The sequence below is a fragment of the Salmo trutta genome, chromosome 28 (genome assembly GCF_901001165.1).
Source record: "Salmo trutta chromosome 28, fSalTru1.1, whole genome shotgun sequence".
Classification (NCBI taxonomy): Eukaryota; Metazoa; Chordata; class Actinopteri; order Salmoniformes; family Salmonidae; genus Salmo; species Salmo trutta.
The window spans coordinates 28,206,333-28,218,921 of record NC_042984.1 but is presented as its reverse complement, the minus strand read 5'-3'; the positions used below and the strand labels follow the sequence as shown (position 1 = coordinate 28,218,921).

Sequence of the window (12,589 nt, the reverse complement as noted above, 5' to 3'; positions counted from 1 at the left end):
TGTTCCTTTATTCTCTCACTATATGTTTTTCTTTGTTGCTTGACCATCATGTATCTTTCTTTGGTGCCTCATTTGTTTCTGTGTCTAAGAGTTCAGTTGTTGAATACAGAGAGACACACACTTTGTGATATTGTTGGAATGATGGTTTATTGGTTCAATATGAATGATATACTCTATTCAAGGTATACTTGTGTAAGGGCTTTCTCTTGTTTGGATAGACTTTAATTGACATTGTCTATTACAAGTATAATTTGCATAGGGCTAAGCTCTTTTTTTTGTTCAAGAGAGACAGTCTAATGTTTGCTACGAATGTAAATGCGTATTTTTCCAAATTTTGTATACCATAGTTCTATTTATGATAGATAGTGTGTTAATCACATTTTGATTCGCATTTGTCATTGACATTTATGTTTACAGTATTGGGTAGGATTTATTTATTTTTTGCCATTATTTAACAGTTATTCCATTTGTTTACATTAGAACGTCTATCAATGTATTGTACTTTATGTGGAATTTATTAATTGAAACGCTACATACATGTAATAGTCGTACTGTGTTAAATTGCACTTTATTTATTCAATATTAATGTAAAGTATCTAAGCCATAGATCAGGGAGTAGAGTTGTCGTAAACATTCTCACACGCACACAGAAAGTGGTGCATATTTTCTCAATGTTGAATGCAGTTGTTTGTAAGGCATAGAAATAAATATGCTTTGCACTGAATCATTGAGTGATATCATTGAGTGAGTGTGACCTCACCATCTATGAGTGAGGTAGTAAGAAAATACATATTTATGGAATATTGATGGAAACTGTATACTGGGGGTGATATGTAGGCTTGTTGATTTCAATTGGAAAATATTTTTGGGTAGTGTGTCATATCCTCTTCTTGCCTGGAAATGGTTTTAGAAGCTGACGGAGTTGCTTCTTTCTGTCGTTTACACAGCCTGTTGTGGAGAAAACAGTTGTCAAAACACAATCTGATATTATGCTCTCTCTAAGGTGAGAAGCAAATGTATTGAAGTGTAAAAATTCATGGTTAAGAGCCAATCATTTTCTGAGGCTTTTTTGTTTGACTGACTTGAGATGAACTTGAACCCAAGTGTGGTGACTGAGTAACAGTTTAAGCCAGACTTACCGAGGTGTGTGTTTGCAGTGAAACAGGCGCTGCCCAGTGTCTCTAGGTTGACATCTTCTCTGTAGACGGGTCCATCGTTCCACATAAGGTCATAGCCACCAACCCTCTTCTCTCTGCCAGTCAATCTAAAGAGAACAACCAAAGAGAGAATATAGATGATAGGAAAAATAACACCAAATCACTTTCTCCTATTAAGTAGTCTCGGGAAGTGCTGTTGCCTTAGGTCTAGGAACAATAGGGGATTTTCTTGGCAACTTCGAAAGGGGAGAAAAAAAATCTTCCAGGGAGTGTGCTCTTCAGACAGACAACTCTCCCAACAAATCATAAATTTGGCTAGGCTCAGCTTAAAATGCAGGCGGGAATTGTGCCCTTGATATATTATCACCTCGGAAACATAAAAGAGGTGGGCCCAACGTGAACGCAGATAGCTAGGCTAATTGTAGCCACAGCCAGTCAGTGGTGGAAAGCTTGTAACACTAACATTCGCTGTCATGGCTCATGTAAACTACTAACTTGGAAAATACACATTGAAAATATTCTCTGCCAGCTCCATCTAGCTAGCTACCAATTTTGTGTCCGGTGGGGATATTTATACCAGGGTACAATCGGATAAGGCGGTGAAGTAAGAACGCTGGATTTCCTGCTTTCCTGTCTATTTCCGACTATACCAACTGGACGTTTGTATCGGTGCAGACATGTATGTCGGAACATTGTTCATGTGGGAGGTAATCCATCTGCACAGGGAGACTACCAATCAAGTCTTTTCATCAGTGGAAAGTAACGAAGATAGGAAAGGAGCAAGCCAATATTTGGATCCAATTCCATCACTAAAGGCAACCACACTGCGGGTCACTCAGAATGTTGATACTGTATATTTTGAGGCTAGGTCAATATCTAGTGACAATTGCAGTCTGCACTGGAGCTTATAGGTTATGTCAGGTGTAACGCAGTTAATGTTAATACAGAGTAAACATTCTGAGTTGAACCTGTAGTTCCCTTTTAAAAGGGACAACTCAAATGTATGCCTACTGGTTTCTCAAATTGGTAAACTCAAATTCAATAACAAAGAAATTCCAATCGAAATTTGTGTACTTCCTGTATTAACTGAATTGAAATGGAACTGCCCACAACCCTGCCACAAAGGGTCATAATGACGTCTACCCTAATCCATAGATATTCAGCTCTATCACTAGGGGGCCATATTGTCTGCGGATTTTTCAGTAACTGTCCAGTATTTTAGCTGTCCAGATCTTCTAGGAAATATGACCTATACAATATGAGTGAAATAGATTCTCCCCCCCTTCTGAACAGTTGATTTGCCAGTTCAGCAAATGAGACATATCGGCCAAAGTGTGAGAGGTCAACTTTTTGAAACCGTCTGTTTCAGATACAGGTTTGAGGAGGGGTATTACAGTGGTTATTCTCTAATTTATGCTTTGGCCACAAATACAAGTAAAGGACTTGTGAGTCAACAACATTATTTGGCTATGAGTTCACAGAATGAGCTTTTAAAAATTATATTTTCCTTGGAGAGTTACTTTAAAACCCAAATGTCACCGATTGGCCTGAGAATCTTGATTTCCAAGGTCTAAATCAGTGGCTAAATCAAAAGCAAAGAAGGAAACCAGTAGGCCTGTTGGCCCTGGGTTGAGTATCCTTTCCCCACTCCCTACCTGCCCTCCATGTCCACGATGTGTAAGGTGTCCTCCAGCAGACAACACTTCATCTCGTAGTCCTCTTGGCTGCTGGCGGTGAGAGAGGGAGAGGCGTTTACCTCTATCAGCCACCTGTGGAGAGACAAATTAGGAATTGCGATCCGACTTGAATGTTCGCACCAGTCTCCCATTGACATCAATGAAAGATTAAGTGAAGAGTTGCGCCCGCTTACTGTTCTGAATCTGCCCAAAAGAGATTAAGGATGACGGCAATGATCTAACATTAAGATGATCCAAGAATGGTGACAGACCTAGCTACCACTTTACATTGTGGACACACCAACTGATCCACGGATGACGCAATCGCCATTGTACTGCAGACTGCCCCTAAATACCTATGTCAGAATGCTGTTCATTGACTACAGCTCAGTCTTCAACACCATAGTGCCCTCCAAGCACATCAATAAGCTCAGGGCCCTGGATCTGAACCCCTCCCTGTGCAACTGGGTCCTGGACTTCCTGATGGGTCGACCCCAAGTGGTGAAGGTAGGCAAGTTAGGCAACACCTCCGCACAGAAGTGCGTGCTCAGCCCCCTCCTGTACTCCCTGTTCATCCATGACTGCTTGGCCATGCAGGTCTCCAACTCAATCATCAAGTTTGCTGACGACAACAGTGGTAGACCTGACTACCAACAATGACGAGTCGGCCTACAGGGAGGACGTGGGAGCTCTGGCGGAGTGGTGCCAGGAAAATAACCTCTCCCTCAACAAAACGAAGGAGCTGATCGTGGACTACAGGAGAAAGCAGAGAGAGCATGCCCCCATCCATGGGGCCACAGAGAAGAGGGTCAAAAGCTTCAAGTTCCTCGGCATGCACATCACTGACGACCTGAAATGGTCCCTTTTACACAGACAGTGTGGCACAACAGTGCTTCTTCAACCTCAGACGGCTGAAGAAATTTGGCTTGGCCCCTAAGACCCTCACAAACTTCTACAGATGCACCATTGAGAGCATCCTGTCGGGCTGTATCACCACCTAGTACGGCAATTGCACTGTCCGCAACCACAGGGCTCTCCAGAGGGTGGTGTGGTCAGCCCAACGCATCATCGGGGGCACACTGCCTGCCCTCCAGGACATTTACAGCACCCGGTGTCACAGGTAGGCCAAGAAGATCCTTAGCCACGGCCTGTTCAACTACCATGTAGAAGGTGGAGACAGTATAGGTGCATCGAAGCTGGGACCAAGAGACTGATAAACAGCTTCAATTGTATCTCCAGGCCATCAGACTGTTAAACAGTTACCACTAGCTGGCCTCTGCCCAGTACCCTGCCCTGAACCTTATATACTATACACCTTTCAAACCATGACGTTTTCCTGCCAACTTTAGCATCCCGCCAACTTTTCTTTATATATGAAAGGTATTGCTGGTGACAAAGCCTATACTTATATTTCCTCCAACCGACCTAGTCATGATTGCAGTAAATTTCTGCCAACGCTCTTAAACTCTTGATGGTTGCTAGGCAGCGCCCGTTACTACTATCATGCCGGCAGTTCTAAACTTTGCGAGGCATGTCTCACCCATCTCTTCGCATAGCTCACCACATGCACTGCTTTCTTAACCACAACTGGATGGAGCTATAAAGAATTACTGTGGGACTAAATATCCCTGAACAAAAAAAAATATTGGAATAAAGTAGGCTAATACAATTGATGGCATCAAATTGTTGCTTGCTAAAACTCCCAATGTCATCCAATTGATTGAAGCAATAGCCTACCCGCGTGTGAACTATTTCACCACTGTTTTGCGCTGCTTTGAGACAAGCGTGGGGTCTTGATAAATCAACCAATATCTCCATTTGGATATTGTTTAGGCTACATTTAGGCTGTGGAAATGTTAGCTAAGTTGAGGTGAGTGCTGCTCATGATCATCTTATCTAGTTGACTGATAGAACATTTTGCCAGCATGTTGGGGCTCCCGAGTGGCGCAGTGGTCAAAGGCACTGCATCTCAGTGCTTGACGCGTCACTACAGACACCCTAGTTCGAATCCAGGCTGTATCACAACCGGCCGTGATTGGGAGTCCCATAGGGCGGTGCACAATTGGACCAGCGCCGTCCAGGTTTGGCCGGTGTAGGCCGTCATTGTAAATAAGAATTTGTTCTTAACTGACTTGCCTAGTTAAATAAAGGTTAAATTGAAAAATTAACAAGTGGATTACTTCACTCTATGTCAATTAGTAGCCTAGGCCTACTCCCGACCAAAAGACTGTGACGAGTCTTAACAAATCAATGTGATTTTGTTTCACTGAATCTCCATCTGTATATTTGGTTAATTCTCTGGATGGGCAAATAAGTGGAGGGGGTATCACTCATCTATTTGTTTGCTCATCTATAGTGCATTCAGAAATAATTCACACCCCTTGACTTTTTCCACATTACAGTCGTATTTGAAAATGTATTAAATATTTGTTTTCTCTCATCAATCTACACACAACATCCTATAATGACAAAGGGAAAACAGATTTATAAAATTAAAAAAACAGACACACCTTATTTACATATGTATTCAGACCCTTTGCTATGAGACTCGAAATTGAGCTCATGTGCATCCTGTTTCCATTGATCATCCTTGAGATGTTTCTACACCTTGATTGGAGTCCACCTGTGGTAAATTCAATTGATTGGACATGATTTGGAAAGGCACACACCTGTCTATTTAAGGTCCCACAGTTGAAATTTCATGTCAGAGCAAAAACTAAGCCACGAGGTCGAAGGAATTGTCCGTAGAGCTCCGAGACAGGATTGCGTCGAGGCACAGATCTGGGGAAGGGTACCAAAAAATATCTGCAGCATTGAAGGTCCCCAAGAACACAGTGGCCTCCATCATTATTAAACGGAAAAAGTTTGGAACCACCAAGACTCGACCTAGAGCTGGCCGCCCGGCCAAACTGAGCAATCGGGGGAGAAGGGCCTTGGTCAGAGAGGTGACCAAGAACCCGATGGTCACTGTGACACATCTCCAGAGTTCCTCTGTAGAGATGGGAGAACCTTCCAGAAGGACAACCATCTCTTCAGCACTCCACCAATCAGGCCTTTATGGTAGAATGGCCAAATGAAAGCCACTCATCAGTAAAAGGCACATGACAGCCCGCTTGAAGTTCGTCAAAAGGCACCTAAAGGACTCTCAGACCATGAGAAACAAGATTCTCTGATCTGATGAAACAAAGATTGAACTCTTTGGCCTGAATGTCAAGCGTCACGTCTGGAGGAAACCTGGTACCTATGGAAAAGCATGGTGGTGGCAGCATCATGCTCTGGGGATGTTTTTCAGCGGCAGGGACTGGGAGACTAGTCAGGATCGAGGGAAAGATTAACGGAGCAAAGTACAGAGAGATCCTTGATGAAAACCTGCTCCAGAGTGCTCAGGACCTCAGACTGGGGTGAAGGTTCACCTTCCAACAGGACAATGACCCTAAGCACACAGCCAAGACAACACAGGAGTGGCTTTGGAACAAGTCTCAATGTCCTTGAGTGGCCCAGCCAGAGCCCGGACTTGAACCCGATCAAACATCTCTGGAGAGACCTGAAAATAACTATGCAGCGATGCTCCCCATCCAACCTGACAGAGCTTGAGGATCTCCAGAGAACAATGGGAAAAACTCAAATACACGTGTGCCAAGCTTATAGCGTCATACCCAGCCTTCCCTGTAGCTCAGTTGGTAGAGCATGGTGTTTGCAACGCCAGGGTTGTGGGTTCGATTCCCACGGGGGGCCAGCACAGAAAAAAAAATGTATTAAATGAAATGTATGCATTCACTACTGTAAGTCGCTCTGGATAAGAGCGTCTGCTAAATGACTAAAATGTAAATGTAAGACTTGAGGCTATAATCGCTGCCAAAGTACTGAGTAAAGGGTCTGAATACTTATGTAAATATTGTATCTGTTTTTATTTTGAATACATCTATAAATGTTTTTTGTTTTGTCATTATGGGGTCTTGTGTGTAGATTGATGAGGAGAAAAAAAACGGTTTAATCAATTTTAGAATAAGGCTGTAACGTAACAAAATGTAGAAAAAGTTAAGGGGTCTGAAAACTTTCTGAATGCACTATATATATATATATATATATATATATATATACTGTGTATATATACAGTACCAGTCAAAAGTTTGGATACATCTACTCAAGACATGGATTGTCGATTAAGGCAGCCCACCGCACCTCTCTGATTCAGAGGGGTTGGGTTAAATGCGGAAGACATATTTCAGTTGAAGGCATTTAGTTGTACAACTGACTAGGTATCCCCCTCTCACTTTCTTTCAAGGTTTTTCTTTATTTTTACTATTTTGTACATTGTAGAATAATAGTGAAGACATTTAAACTATGAAATAACACATATGGAATCATGTAGTAACCAAAAAAGTGTTGAACAAATCATAATATATTTTAGATTCTTCAAAGTAGCCACCCTTTGCCTTGATGACAGCTTTGCATTCCCTCAACCAGCTTCATTAGGTTCCTTCCTACATAAACGTCAGATTTATAAAGCAATTCAATGGTCACATACTGGGCTCAGACTGGTTAATGTTTTGCATTAGAAATGCAGTCAGTTGGTGGGGAATGAGGATGGAGGTGTGTGTGTGTCTCACGGTTTGAGGTCCTGATCCAGTAGGATGTCATAGCCATAGAGCTCAAAGCAGTGTTTGTCGTTGATGATTACTTTCTGCACACTCTGCAGGCTACGGACAAATATGTTGTCAACGTCCTTAAACAGAGCCTCTATGGTCTCTGTGCCATGCCTTGCAGTCAGGTATCGCCGAAGCTGCTGCATCTGCCACTTACAGCCCTACACACACAGAAGGGAGAATAGAGAGAGATTCATAGCAAAGTAATTTATTCTTAAATTGTGTTTAGCAGTGGTCTAACTAAACATTCGGATTAGATTACCCCCAACATTGTGACTTTTGAAGGAATTCTACACACCTTTTCAGGATCATAATCTGGCGCTGTTTTTTGCACTGCCACATTGGTGAGATGGACATCTTAGGAGAAGCATTAAGGAGACATGTTCTATTTGCCTAGTCCCAGATCTGTTTGTACTCCTGCCAACTCCATTGCTGTCATTGCCAAGCCAAACAATTTCTTAAAAACCCGTTTTTGCTTTGTCATTATGGGGTATTGTGTTTAGATTGATGAGGGGAAAACATGATTTAATCCATTTTAGAATAAGACTGTAACGTAACAAAATGTGGAAAAGGTCAAGGGGTCTGGATACTTTTGGTATGCACTGTATGACAGGGTAATGAGTGACAAGGAGTTGGCATGATGGCACAAACAGACTGGCGCTGGAGAAAGAGATGATGGAGAAATAGTAGAACAGAATTTGGGTCAAATGTATTTAAATTCCAGGCAATTCAAAAGACTCAAATTGTTAAAGACAATTTATTATTAGGATTCCGGATTTAATCCTGAATTGAGTCGAGATGAAATAGAGCCGACCGTTGGGAGTTTGTTTCTTAGGAAAAGACAATTATTATTTGGCTGCAGAACAGTCGACTACTGTGTGCAGATAACTATTTTTAGACAATAACTCAGCTCTCATACAAGGCTGTAATGAGGTAAGGAGAAGGATACACTGGTCATCAATGCTGGTGAGAGAAAATCGGGTGCTGGAGAATCGGGCAAAACCATCTCGATATAACCATGCCTTCAGTGGGATATACTAAGACATACACACAAATTAATTCTAGTTAACAATGTTAAATTTACATATTTTACAGCATGTGTTTCTTACTTCATCAGTTGACGTGTGTCAAGCCCGTATGAGTGAAGTGCTTTAATCCAATGATCTACCAAAACAGTTTTAGATTTGATTACATTGATTTTGATTAATTTAGTGATTGAGAAGACCTAAACTTACTGATGTAACCAATACATAAACCCTCAAGTCAAATTTTCTCCCTATGTAAGGAAAGGTCATAAAAAGAGAAAGTTAGAGAAGAGCAATACAGAAATATCAAAAGTATCCATTGTGTAATAATTTATTCCAAACTTAGACCTATTATCAAACTTAAGTTTAATGCACCACTGATAAGGTAGGGATTTTCCACGTAGCGCTGTGCAACGTAGCTCTCCACTTGAGTCTCATCTCTCTGCTCCTCTGAGCGACTCCCATCCTGTACAAACGCAAACATTCAGTATGTTTGTCTGTCATTGTCTTTTTTTTTTACAAACATGAACATAACTTTTACATGGTTTAAGGGCAACAACATATAAGACATCTACATTGCACAACAATCATATAATGTAATGTTTCAATTTATTATATTCCCGCATGGTGTTACCTTTTTCCAGTCCATGATGTCTTTCAGTTTTTGAAATAGGAAAATACCCTTCCCCTGAGATCTTGCAACCTGAACAAAGATTGATAGAGGGAGATGAACTTCAAACTATAACATAACTATAGTATAAAGATACAAATGTATTATGTTAGTGCATAATGTAAAAGCAATAGTTTTGTTTTGTCTACTCTTCTTACTACTGATGGCAACCTAATGCTAAACTAAGCTTGTGTGAATTGTCACGTTCACTGTTGAAAATAATGTATTTGTAGACTTATAGACTTAGTGCACAGGTATGTTCTGGTTGTATGATTGTTCTGTGTTTTTTTAAACCGGAGCTGCCTTGTTTGCCAGATCTCCCTTGGAAAATATATGTCTTTGTATCTTTGATGGGAATGGATTAAATTAAGGTTCGATAGGCCTAGATTAAACAATAAAACAAATCTGCAGGTCCTCTCACCGGTTTCATGATCCAGGTGCTGCCCGGGCTCCGTTTGAACTCTTCCACAAAGAGGTGGTATTCGCTGGGTAGTTCAAAGGTTCGGGGGAAAAAGTCACATTTGGATGCTTCAATGCGGCCAGCTTCCCTCTCAAGGGTTTTGCGGTACCTCTTCAGGTTTTTCACCATTAGGTTCTTGCGCGTCAGCTGCATCATAAAGCAAATTAAGATTATGATACAGTACAAACATAAGTGTTATGTTATGAGGGGCAATCTGCGATTGGTACATCCATTTTTTGACTCTTAAATTAATGATAGCCTATATACACATTGATTCTTTAAGAAATGCCTTATGATCTTACTTAAACTAATAATGTATATTTTTGATCTCAAGGATGGATGGCCAGTACTTTCATCCATAAGTCTATCTAACTATGAATTTGAGAGTGCTGGAGAAATGCAACCAATCTCCATTTCTGCAGATTGCCCTTATAATACACATGACTATAAATAAGAGCGCCACATTGAAAATATGTTACAATGACACCTGCTGTCCATATATGGTAACAGCAAATTTTTTTTACAATACATGGTAACACTACTGTAGGGATCCTCGTGCATCATAAAAGCCTACATAACAGCTAAGACATTATAATGTCCCCCATAGGCATTGATAAACATGAACCTTATGGACACGGCAAAATATTCTATGAGGCTAGTTAGGCTATAGTCAGGCAAATCTGTTGTCATGTGCAGAAGTTGACATAGAAGCACATGACAACAGATTTGCCTGTCATCTAACAAGCATACATATGACGGCTGTTATAGCCTATTGTCTTTTGTAGGCTAGTGTTGTAAAGGCTTTATGAATACATAGATAGGGGGGCCCCACAGTAAGTGTTACTTACTAATCTGTAATGGTACTGACTGACCTCATAATGATTGCGGAAATGGCATATCCTCACGTGTTCTTCCATGTAGGAGTGGTCGAAATTCTCCCTCAGCCACCCAACATCACACCAGTTAAAATCCCATTCTCCATCACTGTGCTCACAGATTTTAAAAAAAGTAAGAAACATGGGCATTTGACGTCTTGCAATGTAGGCTAAGTCACTCAGGATACAATATGCTAATTAAAATGCTCACACGCACTCACACATACATACATTCATACACACACTCTGGATACAATATGCTACAAAGCCTAATCAAAATGCAATGTAGTGGACGTACACACGCACACTGTGGCTACGTCATTAGGTCTAGCCTACACAACTCACTCTTTGACCTCCATCCAGCCTGGTCTTTGTCGCAAGACATCCTGAATAGTGTTTGTTAGGCCACATTTGTAACGCACACAACTTCTTCCATCCCTATGGAGTCAGCAAGTGGTTTGTTAGTATCTTCCATTGCCAGACTATGTCACAAACATCAGCCATCCAACATCACACAAGATAAAATCCCATTTGCCATTACTGTGATCACATATCACAAATCATGTGCATTTGACTTCTTATCATGTAAGTCCGTCTACACTAAGAAAAAAAAGTTATATCTAGAACCTAAATGGGTTCTTCGGCTGTCCCCATAGGAGAAAACTTTGAAGAACCCTCTTTTGGTTCCATGTAAAACCTTTTCTTCTTAAAGTGTGTACACACAACATAGCTAGTAAAATGCAAATAAACAAAACACACACACACACACAGCTAATAGCATTAGCCTACAGTGGCTATCATCAATTAACTAGCTGGCGTCAAAATGAATGTCAAATTGTCTATGTACTGTCAGATGTTTCCAATCATGCTAGTGAGTAACGTTAACTAGCTAACGTTAGCTGGTTAACAACCATATTTACAGAACAACTCACCCCTCTCTTCTTTTTTGATAACCATAAGGACCCTTGTATCCAGCAGTCTGATGAAACAATGAATGATTTAAGCTAGCTAGCCATTCACAATTGCCTGAACAAGTGATAGGCTAATACGTTAGCTAGCTAGACATTTAACGTTAGTTGATTATCTTCGCTAACGTTCACAACAGAGACAAAGCTAAATATATCTGCCTCTGAGTCGGACACAATGAAGTCGTGACCAGACCAGCCTAGGCAGCTGATAATGGGTGCTAGATCTGCTCTAGAGCCCACTGTCGGCTGCCTAGAAGAACCAGACTTCAGCTTCACCAGTATCAGAACCACAGGTCAAAATGCTCTAACAGTAACGTTAACGTTGCTAAAGTTGGCTACACAGAGCATGCATACATTTTTATTTCAATGGCTTTCCTACCTTATTCTTTGACATGTTTTCGTGGTAGCATTCGCCACATCTGTTTACCGGGGTCAGCTAAATGTTTAGCTAGCTGTCGAGTAGTTTGACCAGATATACTAGAAAGAAGTAGCTAGCTAGCTAGCTAGTATCTACCTGGTTTGACAACACATGTTGTCATGGCAACCTCAAGAATGAAAAGAACTGTATTTATAATCATGAATTCCAATGAATTACACACACACAATCTTTGAACATTTATTTTCATATTTCCCAAATCATAGGAAGAGTGAAAAAGCGTACAGCACTGGTAGACTCCCTTTTCAGTCAGTACAAGACACACTGACGTCAAGCACAGATGCGCTACTAATGCCGCCTTCAAACCAACTGGAAGCTCGGAAACCTCCAACTTCAGTGCGTTCAAGACAACTGGGAACTAGGAAAAAACAAGCTCCGACTGGGAAAATTTGTTTTCAACGGTCATTTAACTCGAAAATCCAATTCGGGAACTTGGGCCTCTTTCTAGAGCTACGACTTTAAGATTACTGACGTCATTTTACCTCGTTTTACCCCAAGTTCTCAGTTGTCTTGAACGCACCATAAGAAAGCCATCATCATCATCATCATCATCAGCATCATCTGCGCCCATTCAACAAAGCCTAGATTTACGTTTTTATTACTTCTAAACAAACGAACTTTTTAAGGTTCTCATACGCATTTAATTATGTTTTGATTATTGCTTTAACAGTCGCTA

The 12,589-nt window shown here is 41.0% G+C and overlaps 1 protein-coding gene across 2 annotated transcripts; it reads right to left on the bottom strand.

Annotated features, from left to right (window-relative positions):
* Window positions 1-128: 128 nt before the first annotated feature.
* On the bottom strand, window positions 129-12,299 carry ttll9 (tubulin tyrosine ligase-like family, member 9). Of its 2 annotated transcripts, XM_029719460.1 has the most exons (14): window positions 11,857-12,295; window positions 11,442-11,488; window positions 10,855-10,947; window positions 10,507-10,618; window positions 9,596-9,781; window positions 9,139-9,207; window positions 8,880-8,970; window positions 8,715-8,755; window positions 8,429-8,516; window positions 7,778-7,836; window positions 7,444-7,640; window positions 2,813-2,926; window positions 1,140-1,264; window positions 129-948 (listed from the first exon to the last, which is right to left on the bottom strand). In XM_029719460.1, exons 1-14 carry the CDS (start codon window positions 11,869-11,871, stop codon window positions 878-880), a joined length of 1,308 nt encoding a protein of 435 aa, XP_029575320.1. In that variant the 5' UTR covers window positions 11,872-12,295; the 3' UTR covers window positions 129-877. The 2 variants fall into 2 exon arrangements, with proteins under 2 accessions (XP_029575320.1, XP_029575321.1); XM_029719461.1 differs by lacking the exon at window positions 10,855-10,947 and having other exon boundaries at window positions 11,857-12,299.
* Window positions 12,300-12,589: the final 290 nt, after the last annotated feature.